This window comes from Tetrao urogallus, assembly GCF_951394365.1.
Source record: "Tetrao urogallus genome assembly, chromosome: 6".
In the NCBI taxonomy this organism is placed as follows: Eukaryota; Metazoa; Chordata; class Aves; order Galliformes; family Phasianidae; genus Tetrao; species Tetrao urogallus.
The window spans coordinates 35,032,611-35,054,245 of record NC_136819.1 but is presented as its reverse complement, the minus strand read 5'-3'; the positions used below and the strand labels follow the sequence as shown (position 1 = coordinate 35,054,245).

General features: G+C 36.4%; 1 protein-coding gene across 1 annotated transcript in view; it reads right to left on the bottom strand.

Moving 5' to 3' along the window:
• AKAP6 (A-kinase anchoring protein 6) overlaps nucleotides 1-21,635 on the bottom strand; it is a gene marked incomplete at both ends in the record, with an annotated part of 207,848 nt that overhangs the window by 154,898 nt on the left and 31,315 nt on the right. The window contains 2 exons of the mRNA XM_079537288.1: nucleotides 14,475-16,247; nucleotides 20,904-21,155. Coding sequence (XP_079393414.1) covers nucleotides 14,475-16,247; nucleotides 20,904-21,155 — 2,025 coding nt within the window. The remainder of the gene's footprint in view (nucleotides 1-14,474; nucleotides 16,248-20,903; nucleotides 21,156-21,635) is intronic.

Sequence of the window (21,635 nt, the reverse complement as noted above, 5' to 3'; positions counted from 1 at the left end):
GTTCTTATCGCACAACCATGAACAATGCTACAGCAAACAATATGGCTTAATCTGAAATTTCACATGTACACGTTTGTTTGTTTTTTTTTTTTGTGGTCTAATTTTATTTGCTCTGTATGGATAAGAATGAAGAAGAAAGACAATTGTAAGTACTGTGAAAAAAAATAACCATAACACAGTGTGTCTGCTTCAGTGCTGGTGGCCTTATACAATGAAAATATACTTTATTAATTTCTTCTACAAAATCAATGAGTTAATTAACCAGAGAACTTTAAAATAATTGGAGGGATTTAAGTAATGACTGCAAGACTCCCTCATGAATGACCAGACCTCCCAAATTTTGAATCATAAAACATGAGAATTAACTTGTTGAGTCACACAAAACTACAGGGATGGGTCAGGTCAGAGGCCAAAGGCATGCATGTATACTGGACCAAGGAAGGATGCACCTCAAAGTGTGTCTTCCATCCTGAATCTATTAAAGATAAGGGCACACAAAGGCAGAGTCCCCCATTTGCTGCACAGGGCTGCAGAGCTCCCTATAGCTCATTGAACTGGCTAGAGCACCTTGGATTAGGCTTCATGTTGTGGCATGCGGAAGCAGCTGTGGTGGTGTGCTGCCAGCACAAGACACACTAGAGCATGGCAGCAAGGCCTTTAGGGGTGGTTAAAATGAACAATTTTCATGTACAATTCATTACACTTAATGGGACTGTGTGCATTCCATTCATCCCAAATGTGTGTCAGAAAAAATTAAATACTTAAAATGATCACAGAAATTGGTCATCTTTGGCATTCCGAGTAGTTTGTGACTGACTCTTTCTTTACCTGGATCCTGTTTGCATATTTCTCCCTGATCACAACTGTTCAGCACAACTTGCTATTTACTACCTACACCCCACTGCTGCCCCTGCCCCTCTTGGCTCAGCACATGAGTTTCTCACTCCCTTTCCTCTCTAGTTTCCACTCCACTCTCCAGTTTCCTACTTCATAGTCCCATTGAGCTTCAGATGCTCACTCCATCTCTGCTGAAGACTGACCTCTGATAACAACTGCAGAATTAGTGCTAACATGCTTGCTTATGAAACTGTAAAAACGCTCCAGTCACTGATGATATTCCTACATGTTCTTAGCTCAGGGGTGTTGCTCGGACATATTCTCACTGGATTGTCATTTTCTGACCAGAACACAATTGAGACTTCCCAGAAAAGCTTATACTGTCACAGCTGTGAAAAAAATACATGTATGCAGGACTATCAAGTGAGTTACTTAAAATTTGGTACAAAACGTCTCTCAACTCAGAGAACACTACAACTTTTAAAGTTTCCTAGCTTCTTTTCAGAGGCTAAACTTTACTTTTTACATTACAATCTCTCTATTTTATTTATTTATTTATTTTTGGAAAATAGGAAAGTAAACAGTTCTGGTGTTCAATAATTTTAGCACTTCAAATGATCTCATTTAGACTTTGAAGTTAGCTTTCATTAATTGAATGAAATGGGAAGGGAGGAAGTTCCCATCTCAGCTGGAACTATTATTTTACAAATGCAACTTTTACTAGACCACATTTAGAATGGAAACAGAATAAAGTGCAGTTCTGTAATTTTAATCTGTAGTCTAAGAGACAGTACAGTTATGGTTAACACCCCCCCCCCCCCAAAAAAAAAAAAAAATTTTTTTCAAAAGAATATGAAAACAATGAATGTTTTCATTTTTTATACAAGATTGCTTTAGATGAGGAATCTGGATATATGCAATAAAGTAAGCACTGGCATGAACACTGTCAAAATTATGATACAAAATACAGAGGATGCAGCTGCGACCAGTTAACACCACTGTAGAATGCTTTATGTATGCCCTCCTTCTATGTCAAATTTTGCTTTCACTTTTTATGGATAAAATTTCCCAGATGTTTTGTGCCTCTATATAGCACAGGTAGAAACATTAATTCAATACCTTTTGACTTGTAATTTTAAGCTGTAGAGGGATAATAGTGCTCAGTTTATTAGGCTAACATTTTCATTTAACACACATGCTGGCTTATTGTATGAAGGCATACTTCTGGTTATTGCATTTTTGGAACACAAAACCCTTCTAATAAGTTGAACTAAGATTAAAATCAAAATAAAACAGAAGCAGCGAACTATTAAGTGCAAACATACTAAGCAATCTGTTATGGCAGTTAAGTGTGACTCTACAGTGTCTACACAAACCTCAGTATAGAAACACCAGACAACACTGCTTTTTAAATCACTAACCCAGACCTTTTTTTCTCTCCACCTTCCCTTTTATTACACAAAGGGAATTCTCTTCTTAGAAGAATTGGTTATGAGGCTGTTGCTTAAAAATGAATGTCCAATTTTGTTGCAAGCAGACAGTGTTGTAAAGTTTGTTCCCAATTTACAAAAAATCTGAGCTCACGAGAGGGGTCTGTGTGCAAGGATGGGCTGGCTCTAAGGGCTCTTCTATCACAGAATACATTAAGAAACCCTTTGTATGACCACAAAAGGACTTACATATTAGTCTCAGGAGGAACTCATTCCTGCTCATGGGTTTTATTTTCAAAAGGATAAAAGTGCACTTTCTTCATAGGCAAAGGTAACTCAAAGAAATCCAGGTACTCAAGAGGATGAGGCTGCAACAAACTGCCATGGACAATTTAATTGGAGTTGGACTCAGAGACAACAATAAAACCATTAGTAGTACAGATGTTAGGGATTCCCAAGGAACAAAAATGCCACAATGGGAAATATTCTTTGTGTTACATTGTCAAGATTCTGTGGCAGATAATGACTTTGCTGAAATACGGAACTGACCAAGCACATCAGGAGGATGCTAATATTTAATATGCAGTTAGGAATACATTCATTTACAAACAGTCTAGAAACTAGCAGCTTTCAGCTAAGAAGTTACTAACTTACTTGATAACCTCAGCCTATGAAAATATGGAATTTAAATATTCAGTCAAAACAGGGAAAGAGAAAGATAAAAGAATTTTCCTACTGGACATTTCTGTAGAGATATATCTTAGTCTTCTACTATATACTGTTTAGTTAGACATTTTTAAGGCCAAATATGATGCTAAACAAATCTTTCACAAGTGCCAGCTCTTGGTTTTGTATCCAACAATCACATATAAAATTAGAAGTGACTACATATAAACATAGAAGTGACTACTGAATGTACTTTTTCTGATGGGCATCCAGCTTATTGGTCACAATTCATGCAGTTACAGAATGAAAAAAAGCAGCACAGGATGTTTACTGGCTCATGATGTTTTCTTAGTTAAAATTCACATTATATATCCTAATGCAGCAAAACAAGGATTAATATGTAAAAATGTGGAGTTATATCAAGCACAGTCAGTCAGACATAATTCACCTTTTCAGGGAGATGTTCTGGAGAGTCAAGAGTACTTCTTGTGTGACAAAGTACAGTTCTTAGAAGCCTAGGAAAACACTGCAAATTAACTCAGTTCTAATTTTGCCCCTAAAAGTCAGTGAAAAGATACTCTTGACCTTACTTCTTGCAGACTTTTTTTTTAGTCTACTACTAAACCTGCAGACTTTACTAGCATTCCTAAGTTATACTGCAGTCTGACTAGAGCAGGAATGGCAATAAAAGCTTTTAAGAAGCTCTTGTGCTCCCAAAGCCTTCTTGGTAAGAGAATCACAAATATAAATGGCTTAAAAGGCAGGATACAGAGGAACAAGCAGTGCAGTTTTACTTTTCAGTCCATTAAAAATAACTACATGTGAAGACAGGGAACCTGATTCTGCAACAGTAATGTCACTGCCCCCATGGGATTGTTGTGTAGGAGCAGAAATAAAGTCAAAGAGCAGGTTACACTAATGTATGTCTTAAGAACCTTTCATGAATGTATCTGTCTACATTACCTAAACCTTTCCATTGTGCCATAAATGTGATTCTTTCCTTACTCTATGCCTTGTCTTGCCTTTGGTCAAGTTGAAGATATAATTTCTATTTAAAAGAACCACCATGAGCCGTCCAATACAATTTGAAGCTTACTAGATCTAAAAAGAGACCTTGACAGTATCAGCAGATAGGCTCTGGAGCAAAACTAAAGATAGTTACAGTAAAGTATGCCAAAATCTTCCAAAGCTCTATTCCTGCATGGTGTTTTCACAGATAGCAAACAAGCCTCCAGCACCACTAACAGCACTTCCCCAGCCTTCTGGCCAGTGAACACCCACAGCCTAGAGGCAAAATCAATGGGCTGGAAGGACACTGCTGGGGAGCAAAGATCCAAGCAGCCTTGAGGGCGAACATGTATGCACCTGTATGCCATACAGTGGCATAGAAAAGGTCTTCATGCCTTTGCAAGTGTTGTAAAGTAGAGAGGACAATTGCAGAGAAGGGAGGGGAGCAGGAAAACTCTCTGATACATTCATCATTTAAGGAATCATCTGGTGTGAACTTAACAGCAATATGGATTGGTTGTAAACCTTCAGAGATGCCATCTGCTCAGAAGGCAGTAATGCCAACCGTACAAAATGTCTGCTGATTTCTCACACTGATGTGACCAGGCTTTCAACCAGTGACCCAACATTAACATCCATAACACCAGAAAGGCTTCAGGCTTCCAGCGAGGAGAGAGTTCATGCTGCAGAAATATAGATCAGTGCTGTATCTCAAAAGTGGTATAGAATTCAAAGCACTCCTGGGAATCAAATAATCAGCATATCTTTCTTTGCATGGAAAAATTTCACACAAATCAAAACATATTAGATGATTATAATTTAGATGGAAATTCTTGTGCCTATCTACCTTCTAAATTATCATGCATCACAACTGGGAACTGGGCTATTTTCAAGGCAATATTTCATTCACATCGGCCAAGGCTTGCTGTACTCATGGCCACAAGAGCAGCGCTTGCAGCCTTGCCTGGCAGAGCCTGCACTGGCATGATTCTTTCACTTGCCTCATTCAGCATCCCTAATCTGTCCTCTGATGAAATTTTGAACGGGCAGAGGTTCTTGGGAAAATAGTTTGAAACTATGGAGTAAATAATATAGGCAGCAGAAAAGACAAATACAAGAGTTAAAGGATACCAAGATCCCTGAAAAGGAGACAGAACAAGGAAAGAATGGCTAAACAAAACAAAATAAACAAGCTAATGGAAATGAAATTGACACACAAAAGAATTAAAGGTAGTGCAGTCAGCAACGGTGATGCTGTAAGGCCTGAACAATGCACAAACTTCTAAACGATCACCCAAATCCAGTCCTTGAATGGTCTGGTCAATGCTACACACTGTTTCTCAGCATATGTTCCTTCACAATTAGCAATGCCTGTTACTGATCATGTCTCCCAGTAGCTTTCACTACTCTTAAAACAACTCTGAGTCATTTATTTTCTATATAAAAAAAGATAGGCGCCCAAAATGTGTTCCAATAGAAGATAAGTTTAAGTTTCTCATATGTATTAGGGCATCAAGTACCTCAAGCTCAGCCTTTTTTATATTATACTCCTAAGTCAAAGATTTGCCCTGTGTAAAGAACAGCCAAGAGATGTGAATTTTCTTAGGTCACTTGGACTCACTCAGCTGATACACCAGGGAGCAAGTTGTAACCACAGTCTCCAGATATTTGTAGCCAGAGGTGTACAGAGGGAAGGACAAAAGCAGCAAATGTGCCTGAGAGAAGACAGATCATGTTAGCTACTCCCCAAAAGGGAAACTTCAGCTCTGCAGTTGCAGTTGAAAGCAAGATCTGGGTTCTGGAGGGATCCTGGGCACAGTGCAGGAGAGGACAGAGTGATCTGGCTAAGAGGGAACTGGTAAAAATAATTGTTCTGTAAAGGTTTCCAAATTTTGGTTAAAAAAAAAAAAAAAAAAAAAAAAAGGTTACTCAGAATTATGGTTTAAGGAGGGTATAGAAACACCAAAATGAGTTGCTATGTCCTGGTTACAGGGTAAGGGCTGATTGCTGGGATATATTCACACATTCACATTATTTCTCCTTTTGTCCACTGTTAGTAAGCTCTATACTACAACAGAAAATATAGAAGTTAGTTCAGGATCTGTTGATCCTAAATAGATTTGTTATTTATTCTACAGAAAAATCTAAAGCAAAATGTTCTGATCAGAACATTCCTTATTCTTGCAATATGAAATGTTCGTTGTGCAGCAACCTTGATCCAAACTCCATGGTTAGTGAGAGTATGTGGTCAGCATCTACATTTTCTGTGAAGCTAGTTGCCTGCTACACTTTTTCTAAAAATGCTGTCAATATAACTACTGATGTTGAAGCAACTTAGGGTGATGTAAGGGTACTTGGAAGTACTGTGTTGCCTCTTCATGTAATTATTTTAAATGTTGTGTTGGCAACATACCTTATTTTCAGATTGTTTTACAGCTAACGTATGTATTTTTTATTATAAGCTGAACTTCATCCAAAAGATGAACTAACCTTCATTTGCAATTTTTCCATATAATGGCTTCTGTAATATATCAGACAGCTTTATTTTGCTCAGAAAAAAAAGGCAGTAATGGATGGCCATCATTTCTTGCTTGGCATGCTCTGAGTATTTAAGCGTCAGATGGAGCCTGGGGGTGGGACAGCCATGTTCAGCTGTTCGTCCTGCTGAGGGTCGGATGTGACCTTGCACATGCGCTGGGAAGCACCACAGGACTCCACAGGCGCCGCCTGAGTGCCTCCCTCCTCCCACCAGTCCTAGCATTTCCTTACTGTTTGATCCTATAGTTCTTGGAAGTTGACCTCACTCCCCCAGCATTTAATTCCTTTGAAACTGCATGTAGTGTACATATACATGCTTGTTCCTGCAGCCTTAAATGCAGAGTGGGCCTATCATGTGATTTCAATTTAAAAGAGGTTTGAAGGTTGTCTGAGCAGTTGCAAACAATTTATCTTTTCCAAAACGAAGAATAAACCATGTTAAAATAATGACATTAACCAAATTGAGTACTTTCAGCAAATGGCACAAAATCAACTTCAAAGATTCAGTGCCTTTGTATTAGAAGATAAATTAATGATATTTTACGTATCATTTTCAGTAAGCTAGCTGGCAGGTGATGGAGAAGGGCAGAAAGGCATAATATTCTTGGCCTGAAAATCAGAAAGTCATAATAATCACTGCTTATCTATATAACGTAAGTAAAGTTCTCTAAATGATAATAAAAATAGCAGATATATGTTCAGTAAGACATTTATTATTTGCAGAGAAGAGTTTATTTTTGAAATATATTTTGCAATATCTGTTAAGTGAAATAGTACACTTCCACAATAGGAGTGGAGGTGCAGGTTATATTTTATAAAGTTTAATAATAGACATACTCATGCTATTATTTTAAATCAGAATGACATTTCAACATTAAATTCATTGGAATAAAATTGTAAGCAAAAGTAGTTGGAACCCACACTTAAGTAAAAATATCCTCCTAAAAATGAATATTTATGAGGAGGAAAGATTATTGTTTACAATTATTCAATTTCTGAATTTCTAACAAATCCGACTGTAGAGTTACACAAATCTTGTTCGTTTGAGAAGCAAATTAGATTTCTATTAAATAGGTGCTGTAACAACAATTGGCCTCAAGAGGGTGATACATTACCATATCGAAAAGTTTTCCTATTAAAGGAAAAAATACCAAACAACTCTTTACTAAAATAGGGCAGATGCTATTTGCTTATGAGTAACTGTTGAATGTATTGACCTCTGCTAAATCCTTGACATGAATACAGTGACCATGATTTTCCCTCAAAATCAGAAAGTTGAATTCAGCATTTCCTATTGAATGAGGTTAATTGGTGAGAAGAGGTTAATCTGCCACCTCTCAAGAGACATTTAAATTCTTTGACCTATGAACTTGTTTTGCAGTTAAGATTTCTGTGTTTAAATACTAAAACAGGAAAAGCAGTGATTGCCACTATTCTGTAAGTATGACAACAGCAGGAAGAAATTAAGATTTGCCATCTCTTACTTTCCTCTATTATTATTGCTCCAGTTCCCCAATTTCATGTCCTGTTATGCACTCAATTTTTGTTCATCTGCAGTCTACAAAAAGATCATGTCATTATTACTTCCTCTACTGATTGCTTTTCTTTTGCCTCCTAATTTACTTATCTTCACTTCACTTTATAATTTTTTTTCCAGTGGTCTCTAGTGGGCAGTTCTTTATAACCTCTTAAAACCCTAATTCTGAGTTACTTTTTTTTTTCTTTTTTTTTAACCCAAATTTGGAAACCTTTACAGAATAAAATAACAGGCTCTTGTCTTTTTTTTTGTTGTCTTTTTATTCTTTTTTTTTTTCTTTTTAACCCCAAAAGATTTGTTTTAAACAAATTTACAATTTTATCTTGTTTTCTGTAGTTCAGCAGAGTTGTGACAAATTTGTACTGCAATGCATAGGTTGAACCTGGTTTGGACTTATCTGGGCTAGTTTTATGCTAGCTCCTAAACTTCAGTTACAGGTATATTGTAGTAGTATTTATGTTTCAAATGATTCTGGGTGTCTTTGGTCTCATACAGCACAGTAAGGAAGTACTCCTGTAGTCAGACGTTGGCATCAGCGGGCAAAATTATTAAGTTTTTGCGACTTGAATATCTACACATCTACATCTCAGTTTGCTCATTGGCTCTTGGTCTCTATCTTCGTCAGCCTGCTCTGTGAATTTTCCAAAGATTGTCCAACAGAAAGTAGAAGCAAATCTAGTCCTCTGGCAAACTTATTTGATCTACTTGAAATCAGGGTTCAAAATAAGTCTTTGCTAACAATAAAGGAATATTCAAATAAGACATAAGTTTTGTTAGCTAAGGCTAGTTGAACTTCTTTGTTAGGATTATCATCTGGGCTCCAAAATCTAAGGCAAGGATAAACATTTATTTGTCTTTCTGGTTGCTTTTAAGACAACTTTCAAAAGTTGTCTGTAAAATCTGTAAGCATACAGATAGACTGAAATAAACCTCTGAGAGACAGTTTTCTGTCCACGTTCACCACAAATCATATTCACTCTGGTGCTTAATGATGACAAACATGATTTAAGAGTTAGTATGCTTTAATGTTTCATTTCTGATCCTAATATACTGGAAAGGATGGAGGAATGAAAACTCTGTTGCTGTCAAACCACATAAAGACACACAAAAAGAAAAGGATATGAACATATTCTGAAGAGTTATGCAATAATCTTACATAAGTGGACTTGATCTTTCCTCTCAAGTTAATCCTCTCTAGACCCTTGAACATTTCTCCTGCTCTGACTCATCTTCAGCATGTACACATTTTAAGGCAATGATGCATTAACAACAGTAGATAGGTTGGAATTTAATTTAGTTGGAAGTTAGCAACAATGTATTATCTAAATAATTAAATATTTAGACTAGACCACGGGGACTCTGCTGTACTGTAGCTTTCTGGAATATCCTGTGCACTCTCACAGAAAATACATAAAACATCAGTATCCAGGAGCCTAAGTGTATTATGTAACAGAACAGCTAGACCTTAAAGCCCTGGGAAAGGTGCAGTACTATGAAAATAGAAAGCAATGAGCATTCTTTCTTAGGCCTCTGTATATAAACATGCTTAAGGGAACAATAGAAAACACAAATGTCAATTCAACAGTTATCTGTTTGATAATGATGGCACTTCAAGGAGTGGAAAAAAAATCAAATCAATATAATGTGAAAATCAATACGTTAACTAGTTAACAGAGTTTGTCAGAAGTTATTTCAAACTGAAAACAGGAGGACTGGGATGTGGCGTTTAGCTGTGTACACAGCAAGAATCATGAGATGTTTGGAGCTAAAGGTTTCGTATCAGATGTGAAACAAATGGTTGATGTAGAACATCACTTGCAATCAGTTCAATATACTAGTAAGGACATACCCTGAAATCATTGTGAAATTACTAAAATTTGGAGGCCTTTACATGGGGAATTAAAAAACAGTTTTGAACAAGCATGTGTTTCATATTATATAACTTCTACAGTCAGTTTTAGATGTGCAGTTACAAATTCAGAATTTGCAGAGCTTGCATAGTAGTTGATGGTTTTGCAAAGATTCCCAGTGGCAAACTCATTCAGTTATAAAGCAAATGCCAAAGAAAAGTGCATGCACTCAGAAGAGATGTTTAAATTCAAGCAAACTGTTAGAAACCCAAACGTTCACTGTATTTTAATATCATTTTTTAGTAAGAAGTATTTGAGCAGAATTGTGAATTCCATATGCATTATTGTTTAATAATACTTTAACCAGCTTGTAAACCAAGGGATGGGCTTTTAAAGCAGGGCAGTATTATCAGATCAAAAGCAACAAAACAGCTCTTCACTCACAGTACAAAATATGATGTGACATCCGCAATTATGCTGCACAAAGCAGCAAAACTGCTGAGAGGATTTCAGTGTTGCCAAGGCATTTCTGGATCTGATAACTTTTTACTCAGTGTTGTATCTTTGTTGGTAATTTTTTTTGTTGATTTTTGTTTCTGCAAATTGCTCCTCAGCAAAGAGCAGTATTTCAGTATATTATGAAGCAGCACGGTAAAATTTATAAATGAAAAAATGCTGACAACCACTTTACTATTAGGAAAAATATGTAATCCATTTATCTTAAGGGGTTCAATATTAAAGCACTTTTGCATAATTTATTGAAAGAAAAAAGGCTGAGGAAAGCACTACAACACTTGAAAAATCCTTTATCTGGTAATTCAAAAATATCAAGTCCTGTTCCCTGTCAATTATCTTTGCATTTTTCATCTGTTCTGACATTACTGGTTTACATTCTGTTTTTCTTCATTACCAAGTCCTATCAGCATTATCATTTTCTATAAGCTTTTTTAGTACCCTTAGCACTACGGCCCAACTTCATTTGTTCTCTGTACATGCTCTTTGCCCTAATGATGAAAATCATCTCCAAATACAAGTAAACTTTGCTTCTCTTATAGCAATCCAGCTTCTACATTAACTATACCAATGCAATGTTTACATCTCATTTTCTGCCCAGAAGAAACTATGTCCTCTATCAATATAAACAATTAAATTTCAGTCCTCCAAATATTTTCCAGCCATCTCTCCACTACCCAAATGGACTCCCAACTCTATCTCCAACATGTAATTCACTCAACTGAGCCCATCAAACCATTTGTAGAAGCCTACAGCTTAGTCACCTTTTACTACCCTCTGAAAATACAAGTATTTCACACACAAACCCATAGGTTATTTATCACTCTAACAAGTTTAGCTCTGAGAGTACACTCTTTTTTGTAGACTGCACACTTCACCAAACCTCAGTTCTCCCCCCTCCCCCCTCCCCCCTCTTCCCTCCACCTCCCCCCCCCCCCCCCCCCCCACACACACACACAGGAAAATTAATCCTATTACTCTAATAACTCAGAAAAGAGGTTTTTGATCTCTGCTCCACTGAAAGATCTTGGCTGCAAAGGGGACAAATGGCTGCACAAGGGTGACAGTGCCCCTGACTGGACCCTGGAAGGCAACACAAAGACTAGCAATAACTCTTCATTGTAGGATCCCTGGTGCATACTCTAATCCACAATATAAAAATGTGTCAAGAAGGTGAGTAATGAGTGCCAGTCTGAACTGCCTGACAAAGACAGAGCCATCGGAGTTTGGGGAAATTCATGAAAAGATGGGAACGATAGATATCAGATTGCTGTTTTCAGAGAAATTCAAGTATTCATATGACTCTTGCAAAAACTGAGCTTGCCATAAAACAAGCTGCAAGTCTGTAAATGAGGAAAATTTGGCAATTTTCTCCATATAATAAACACTGAGGCCTGTAAAGCCAAAATATCTTCATTTGAATGCCCAGTATTGCACATGGTTACCTTTCCACCCTTTATAGTTATGCCGTCAAAAATCAGATAGAATGGGATTATGAGTTACTACTGATTACAGGACAAAGATGTCAATATAGTCCTATTCTAGGACTGCTATCTAGTGGACAAGATTTTTCTGGTTGAATTTTTTATTTTTTTTTTTTCCCAGCACTATCTTATTACTCAGGTGATTTAAAATGTATCATTACAATATCATCCCTAAGATGATCTTCCAATTTTCATGTTTGCACATAAAAATGAAAAAAATATATCATTAGTATGATTTTAAGGAAAAATTAGTTTTATCAAAGAAAGGAACCTTTCAAAACTGATAAGGTGGAGTTCTAGAATGGTTGAGGTAGGCAGGGACCTCTGGATCCATGTGGTCCAACCCCTGCTCAAATAGAAACACCAAGAGACAAGTGCCCATGCAGCTTTTTAAGATCTCCAAGGAGAATGCATAGCCTCTCTAGTCAGTCTGTACTTCTGCTGTTACCCACAAGGTAAAGTGTTGCCTGATGTTCAGATAAAGCCTCCTTTGTTCCAGACTGTGTCCATTTCCTGTTGTCCTGTCATTGGGCACCACTTAAATAAACCTGGTCCGATCCCCTTTGCATGCTCCCTTTAGGTATTTATACACATTAATAAGATCCCTGAGTCTCCTCCAGGCTGAAGAATCTTACTGAAAATAATGCCAGTGATTCTGCCTGCAGGAATGATGCTGAGATATCTTTTTCTTTTCCAGTTAGTATAACAGAAACTACCAACCTGAATCTGCATTCTAAAATTAACTTAGAGTAGCTACTAAAAGTGCTTTAATGCTGTTTTTAGTGTAGAAATACATCTTGACAATAAAAGGAACATTCAGAATTTTCTATCTCTCCTCATATTTATCTCCAAAATGTAATTTCAGAAATGTACATGAAACTGCCACAAAAAAATGTAACATACCACAAAACAGTGATACCCAGTACTACCTAAATAAGAAGCATGGGCCAAAGAATTAACTGCACTACAGTGCGAAATATGGCAGAAATATGTAGTGTTTATCACAAAGAAAGTGTTCCAGTTCAGCAGCAATTAGGCCAGACAAGCAGAATTCTGTCTATGGATAATCAAAAAGATGAAGAGTATAACAGTACCTATGCAAGAGCATCTGCATAATTTGGAAGTATGAAAAAAACAAATTTGGCTAGTTTCCTCAGATGATTATATTCCATATAAATGAGACAATGGAGAAGTCTTCCAATAAATAAATACTGTAGCATACATTCAGCAAACTGCTTACTGTCGAGGTATTTCCAGATTTGAATTAATTCAAAATTATTCCCGTCAGTATAAAATTTTGAAACTACTTTCTTCACTCTATTAAAATAGCTAAAATACAACTTTCAATGATTTTGAGGCTGCCATTTCTTTCAAGGCCAAAACCGAAAGGTTGAGTTCTTTTAGTTTTGTTTTACAATCTCGATAAATAAAATATATTAGGCTAGACATTTTCCACAATGTAAGTGGATTACAAACATGCACGTGCTTGCTTCTTCTTAATTAGCTTCTCCTTTCATATCTGACTTCATTAGCATAAAATTAGCGTAAAAAAAAAAAAGATTTGAACTACTGCTAAGACACATTCATGCAATTAGGAATCCTCTTTTTGGGACCGAAGATTTATTAAACAATAGAACTGAACTAAATGCCAAATGATGACACTTTTCCCATTTGGCTTGGGGAATTATGAAACAGGAGATCTGGCAAAAGAAAGGACTCTGTTGCAACACACGTATGATATTTTTTAGGAAGATTTTGTTTGCAATTTTTCATAACCTCACATAACAGAGGAATTTTCTATTTTTTCTACTACTTATATCACATTAAAGTTGCTCAGCAAGTCATCACTTAGGCAGGAATCATCTCAGTAAAAGCTCTTGTATTGAAAAACTAACCATTTTTTAGTTCTATAAACAGAAGACAGAATAATAGCAACAGAATAATAACGTTAACATAAAATAAATAATAGCATTAACTGCAACCTTTTTCCCTTTCTGAAGAACAGGTAGTTCAGAAGTTATGCAAAGCCAAAAAAAAAAAAAAAAATCCTATCTCAACTCAAGTTAAATTAAATTAAAAGCTGCTATGTTTAGTTCCACAAAAACTAGGAGGAGTATCATTGCAAAAAGGAGAACTGAATAAAATGAAATGAAGTTATTATACATGATGCGACAAGAGTCAAGAAAGTTATCCCCACATTCTTGCAGTAAAGCAATTTTTCTATTTTTACTTTTTTTTGTGAAGGAAATTGGCAATATGAAGTGGGGACTACAAAGCATCATTTCACAAAATGATAATTTTCAAATGCTTCCAAAAATAACCTATTATGAACATAATCTTGGCCAAAAGAAGCTCTGCTATCTTTGTAGAGTATGTTTTGCCAAGTTTAAAGGCATTGGTGTAAGTAAGACAATCAAATTCTGTGTAATTAAGGTTAACTGCAGCCAGTCATAAGCACAATTATCATTACTGCTGTCTACTTCCATTGGTCAGTAGAGACTATTTTCATCATTAAAAGAAAAACAAAGCAGGTTTTCCCTTGCTCCCAGCTTCAGCTCTATGTACAGTCTTATTGAAAACACAGCACAAAAACACAGGATTATGATCTTACCTCAATTTTTTCCCATATGGTTTCATAATTCTCTTGATGTTGTATATCTTGCATAAGTTGACGAATTAAAGCTGATTTATTTGAGGCAGAAGTTTCATTCTCAGTGCGCTGAGTGGCAGCTGTCCTTTCCAACTTTCCTTCAGTATATTTTTTAATGCCAGACACAGGCATAGAAAGATCTTCATCAGAGAGAATATCACTGAGAGGCCCAGATTCAATACTGTCACCCAAGGAAGATACTATATCACTTGAAGAACTTGGTGAAATTCTACCCATTTTTTTGTGTTTTTTTACCTGGTATGTAGGATACATTTCTGAATCTGAGTTCATTTCTGACAACTCCCAGTCATCAATATTTTGAATAGCTTCTCTTCTGGGCCTTTGAGGCAGCAGCTTTGTCAAATTTTCTAGTTTTAAAGCTAATACTTCAGTCTGTTTGAGATGTGAAGGAAGTGCTAAATATTCATCAGAACCATACCAGATCTCACCATCTTTACTGTGTTTATGACTATAACTTGGTGATGAGGATAAACTTTTATTTTTCTTTCTTCTCGGTAAAAGAGGTGATGAGTTGATATGTTCAGAACTAGCTGAGGAAGCACTCTTTTGGCTACATGGTGAACTAAAAGGCTCAGTTTTACCTTGTGATTGTCCATTTAGGTCTCCCTGATTACAAGCATCTGATGATGCAGAAAAAGAATCAGTTTCTGCGCCCTCTAGACACTGAGAGTTATGAGAAGTAATTCCATTTTGTAGAGAACGTTCTCTTTTTTTTACTTCTATTGGTGGAGCTGTTTTACACATACGTACAGACGTTCTGCCAGCTTTCACTTTCTGTGGAGTGTCATGAGACTTCTTGTGCTTTGATTTTTCTTTACAGGTATAGTAAGCAGTTTTTCCTAGACTCACAGGACTGTTCTTGAAGTGATTATTTATTGTGTACTCAAGATTACTATCGCCTATTTTATTTAAGCAATCATAAGACTGACTAACAGCAGATGGACTACTATAGGTTGACTGTAAAGCCAGGCAAAGTTTGGACCTGTCTGGTGGATCTAACAGTGAGGGTGTACTTCTACTCATTTCATTCTTTACTATCTGAGAGATTTGCCTTTTAAAGTCATTGGTTTCCATGTAGTCTTTAAATACATCATCTTTCAGAAACAGACCTCTTTTTGGCAAAGTAGGCTGTGTGGGGGAATCTTCATTGTAGTTAAAGCAGTCTCTTATGGATCTCTTAGAATTTGAGTTTTCACAGTGAGGGTGTTTGATTTTTTCATCACTGAGTTGTGAAAGATTGTATTCTGGTTTCTTCTGTGCAGAAACTGTTTTGTTCTCAGTTGATGAGATGCCATCTTCAGAGCAAGGTCCTTCAGTAACAGGAGAATAAGCAGGAGAATGTGAAAGCTCATGTGGTCCTTTCCTGTCCTTGCTTTCATCTCCATCTTCTGATGCGAGAGGTAAATGTTTTTTCTCATTTAATGCTTCATTACTCTGAGGAGCAATGGAATCTGTTGCTACTGCAAGTAAACCCACACTTCTGATAAGTCCTGGAAAGTCCTTATCCATCTCACTGTAGTTCCAGGATTCAAATGATTTTGCTTTACCTTGGCTGGAGGTCATGTCGTCTAGAGCACCAAGCAAATCTTCACTTGGACTGTAGTCAGATAGTTCAAATGCAGTAATACCACAATCCAATGACAAGTAATTTTGAGAACATTTGATGGTTAGCTGTCCAGAATCATCAACTTCAGTTAAAGAGTCAAGTCGATCCTGAAATAGAGGAAGAAATGGCACCTTTTAGAAGTTTAATTTCATATGTTACACACAAGATAATCAGCTTTATGCTTCACTGCCTAACATCTAGTAAAGTATTAATCACTGAACAAGAAAGAAACTGGAAAGTTGATCTAAGAAAAATAAAACAAAACTTTAGGTCAAGTGGTTACAACAACTATTTAAAAACATCACAAAGGGCAGAAATTCATGTTTTAGGATTCTAATTCTAGGTGGCTAAATCTGTATGCTGGTCTTTTTTGCCTGGTTTGGTCTACATAATAGATATCTTTAAGGCAAAGTTTTACCTAGAGAAGGTGCAGTTAGTGCAGTTACCCCTACAATCTCACAATAAGCCACTTGGACTACGGTCTGAACCAGAAGAGTCTCAATAAAGAAGGCTATTGTTTGCAATCCTCTATAAACATAATGTTTGATCTCTGTACTTACACCCACCAAAACTTATATTAATCATAGTAACATACAAAAAATTCCTCTTACTAAAAATGTTGTTTGTGGAAAACATACATTACAAAAATATTTATCAACTGAAATCTTGGACTTTGAAGCATTTTTGATATTTTTTATTTAGGATGTTATATCCAGATGTAGAATCTATGCCACACACTATGCATTGTCAATAATCCAGAATTAAAAGGGGAAGTTTCTATTAAACTGTTGAATTTCTGTTCTGGAGTTGCATTTATTAAGGAAAATAATGATTAAACAAGGATTAGTATTACAGCTGCATTTTTCCTCTAATTTCTGGAAAATATTAGAAGCTGTAAAGCCATATATAAATCAAACCCCTTCCCAAAGGCAAAAGAGGCCTTCATTTCTCCTGAGTAATGAGCTCCATTCCTTCGACTCTTAAAAAAAGTGTTTATGAATCTTAATAAAATCTCAATAAAGTTTTGATAAAATTTACAATCACATTCATTAGACCTTTTAGCTTGGTCATTTCCCAGGCAGCCATTTAAACATGTGGTTCAGATGAGCATTATTTAATGCCAGTATTACCATAGTTTTATTATTGTTTTTATTCAGGAAAATATTCACACATCTACCAAGAAGAATAACTTACTTCAAAAAATCTGTTTCCACACAGTAATATTTCCTGTACAACACTGTAGGCTGTGTTTCCAAAACCATCTTGTATTTATATATGATCCAGTACAATTCTGCATTTTTTTTTACTCTTTCAAATAAGTTAAATTAATTAGCAAGGTTTTCCTACTGTGAATTTTCCAACTGTTTGAGACCATTCAAATTCACTGTATATTATCATGGACTTATACTGGCCCTTATCATACTTCCTATTCTCATCAATTTCGAAATACAACTATTACAATTAGCTCCAGCTAGGAAGAACTCAGGCTGCACTGAAGTGATTTTTCTTTCTTCTTAGCTATCCCTGGGTAGTTCCTAAAGGGGAAAACATCCTTTAAAATATTAATTTTCTAAAGTTCTTATTTAAAAACTATTTTCTCAATTTGGCATCTCCATCATAGCAGCTTGCCCCATTGATTTTTATTCTATTTCCATTATTCCTCAAAGCATGAACTCTCTTGTATCTCTTCTGGCTGGCACCAAGATAGCCAAAAGTACAGTTACTGTCTTCCCAGATAATTGGTTGTGTTCCTAAGCAAGTCAATACAGACTGTGCTGTATGCTTTCTAAAATACTATAAATAGAGCCCAGAAGGACTGTTCCCTGCCCAGAAAATTGTCTGAACACTATGAGAGTTGCAGGAGCTGTGATGCAATTTACCGAGATGCAATTGTCTCATAGAGCACAAAAGAAAACTTGGTACATCAATTCCATGGAGTTCCTCAGTTAACACTGGCAGCCTGAGCTGCCAGTCTTAAGGCTGACTTAAGGATCAAGCCAAACATTTGGTGAAATGACAGGTTCACGGACTACAGAAAACATTTGATCTGCTGGCTCAGATTAAGTTTCCATCTAGACTAGTATATTGTGCCTGCAATTACTTCTAAATACTTTCTGCCACTTTCTGCCAGCTAAGCTACAGGATGTGGGTATATATATACACACACACATATATATATATATATATGTGCGTATGACCCCTAAACACAAAATATAAAAAAATAAACCTTATAAACTATAAAAAATAAACTTTAATTCCTTGTTCATACTCCTCAAGAACTCAATTAAGAAAATGTTTCTGTAAGGAAGAGTTATCTGCTTGTGTCAAGTTTTCTTGATTTGCCCAAGCAGATTCACTATCCATATACACACAAAAACCCCTAGAAGATATACTCCTTACACTGTGATTCATTCTGTAGTTACACAACACAGACCTGTCTAGGAAAGAGTCCAGGGGTGTAGGTGAGACCAGATACGATTTTCTCTATGTTATTTTTTTATTATCTCTTATTTATTTTCTTCATTCAAATAAAGCCACTATCACATTATATTTGATGAAAAGCTTGAATAAATATATTTTTAAAAAAATATTAAAATCTACATAGCAATTTCTGGGAATCTATTTAAGCATTAGAACAGGAACTTAATATTGATATTTTTTTCCTTCTATTGCCAACCATTAATTTTATCAAATGCTGTTTATGCTTTACCTGAGAGAAATTAAAGAATTGCGATAGGATATACTGCTTTTTATTATTATTATTATTATTATCAAGCAAGCCAATCCGGAAAAAAAAAAAAAAAAATCCCACTGGAAAACAATCCATCCCTCTCCAGTCAGTCCACCCTTTTTTGGAAGGACATTTTTTATAGGAGTTGTATTAAGAGCCATGTGGGACATTTTCTGTTTCTTAGTATCTGAATCAGCTCTTTTCTTAGGTCTTGAAATCACCACACTTGAGCCAAAAAATCAATATTTCACCCTCAGTCATTACTCTGGATTTTCAAACAAGCATCAGTTTCACTTGCCAGAGATTTACCATCAACAGCAAAGGAGAAACTAAATCTGAAGCATCAGATGCACATATATCAGGAAGAGGGGGTGTGGAAGGTGGGCCTGGACATGTCTGAATATTGATTTCAGGGCCACCCACTTTGTTGTACCAAAGACATAAAAATTCAAAAGGGAGCAGAAAGGTATGCACATTCTCTTTAAACTTCAGAGATCTGAAATTAAGGACATCTTTACGGGGCTTTTGACTTCCTCTGCAACATAGGTCGCAGAATCCAGACAGTGATGCCCCCCAGCGATCAATAATGAGTACAGTCTTGTAAATCTCAATTGTCAGTTACCTGGATAAAGGGACAGAGTGCACCCTCGGCAAGTTTGCTGCTCATATGAAACTAAGTTTTGCTGATATTCTTCAGAATGCTGCACTGACTTTCAGAGAAATCTGAGCAGCTGGAGAGTTGGGTGAAGAAGAATCTCATGAAGTTCAACAAAGGCAATTTCAGGGTCCTGCACCAGTACAGCTTTGGGGCTGACCTACTGGAAAGCATCTCTGTAGAAAAGGAACCTATGGGTCCAGTTGGACACCAAGTCGATCATAAGCCATCAGTGTGCCCTTGTGGCCAAGAAGGCCAGTGACATCCTGGGCTGCATTAGGAAGAGCATTACCAGCAGGTTGAGAGCACAGAGCACTGGAACAGGTTGCCCTCAGATGCTGTGGAGGCTCCTTCTTTGCAGATATTCAAAATCTGCCCGGAGTTGATCTCATGCAATCTACTCTAAGTGACCTTGTTTGAGCAGCGGGAGGTTGTGGCAAGGAGAGAGTAACCTCTGTGACGTTATTAGCAAAAGGACTAGAGGGAACAGCCTCAAGTTGCACCAGGGGAGATTCAGATTGTACATTAGGAAATACTTCTTCTCTGAAAGAGTGGTTAGACAATGGAACGGTCTGAGGTAGTCACCGACTCTGGAGGTGTTCAAGAAACATTTAGATGTTCTACCACGGAACATGGTTTAGTGGGATATTTTGCTGATATATCCCTCTACTAATATGTGCTGTGGATGGTTGGACTGGATGATATTAGAGCTCTTTTTCTTGGTGATTCTATGATTCATTTCAATGAAAAGGCAATTTAGCTAAATGAATCCAGATTTACAAACCGTTTACATGTAAGTGAATTCAACACTGCATTAGGGGGAAAAAGGTTTCATTCATGTATAGTTGTTTCTCAGGCAAAATATGTGATTGTTTAGTGGCAAATTGCAAAATCACACTAATAATAGTCCATGTTCTCTGCTTTAAAGCAATTATGATATAACCTGGAAAGTTTGGAAAAACATTGTGCAAACTTCCTGTTTCTGTATGCAAGAAGGGCTCAAGCTTTTACCTGAAGAAATTACTGCACTTAAAAATTGGGTTTTGAATTGCATGTGACCTTTACATTCAAGAGCAACTAGAAACTCCTCTGTAAATATTTCCACCCCTTTACAAAAATTATTTCAACCAAAAGATAACTTTATTTACCACTATTATGACATTTTTGAGAGCTGGTCTTACTGGTTCTTCTCTTAGTTTGGTATGAACAGATACTAACTGAAAACACTCAAGATAGGTTCTTACAAAAGTAGCAATAAATGTCTGTATGCCAAGATACACTTAAAATTGTCAACCTAGCAATTTGAAATGTGCAACAGGTACAAGCTTCTTCAAATACAAATAAAATTATCAAAAATGCTCAATTTAGTTACTATACCTCCTTTGTCTCTTCAGAAAATGCTTGTAGAATATCAGTCTGTCTGGTGTAGTTTCCATTAGCGTCTTGTAGCCCCTGGAGAATGCGCTCTCTCAGAACCAGAACAGAAACACGGAGCTGGTGCCAGAGTAGTTGTACTGTATGGATATCGACTATCACATTGACAGAGTATGAGAGAAGCTTCAGAGAAAACTCAGTCTCTAGTAGAGCATGAATTTGTTCAACATGATCAGATATATCTTCACAAATATCCTGTAATGGAAAAAATAAAGTAGGTATTAAGCTACAGTCAAAGTCCATCCATGGATCAGATCTACTTGTCAACCACATTTTATTAATTGCAGATTAGCTTATTTCAGAGAGGAAAGATAACATAATGAATACATCTAAGGTTCTCTATTTATTTATTTATTTATGGCAATGCTACAACAACTGAACCAGCAGCTGTCTTGTTTGGCAGGAATGCTCAGTAAGCCCAGCGTACAGTAAGGAAAGATGGCATAATAAGATTACATGAATCAGAAGCAGAAAACTAACACTGTAAACTGACAACCTAGAAGACAGAAATAGGAATGAAAGTGATAATATTGCCACAATGCATATCTCTCTTTATCCTTTTAGTTTATTTCCCCTCCAGTTAAAATGCAGACTATACAATCTGTCCCATCATCAAGAAAATTCTTTTGGACAGTATTTCCCTTTAAACCAAGCCTTGATAGCCAAGTAGGGCAA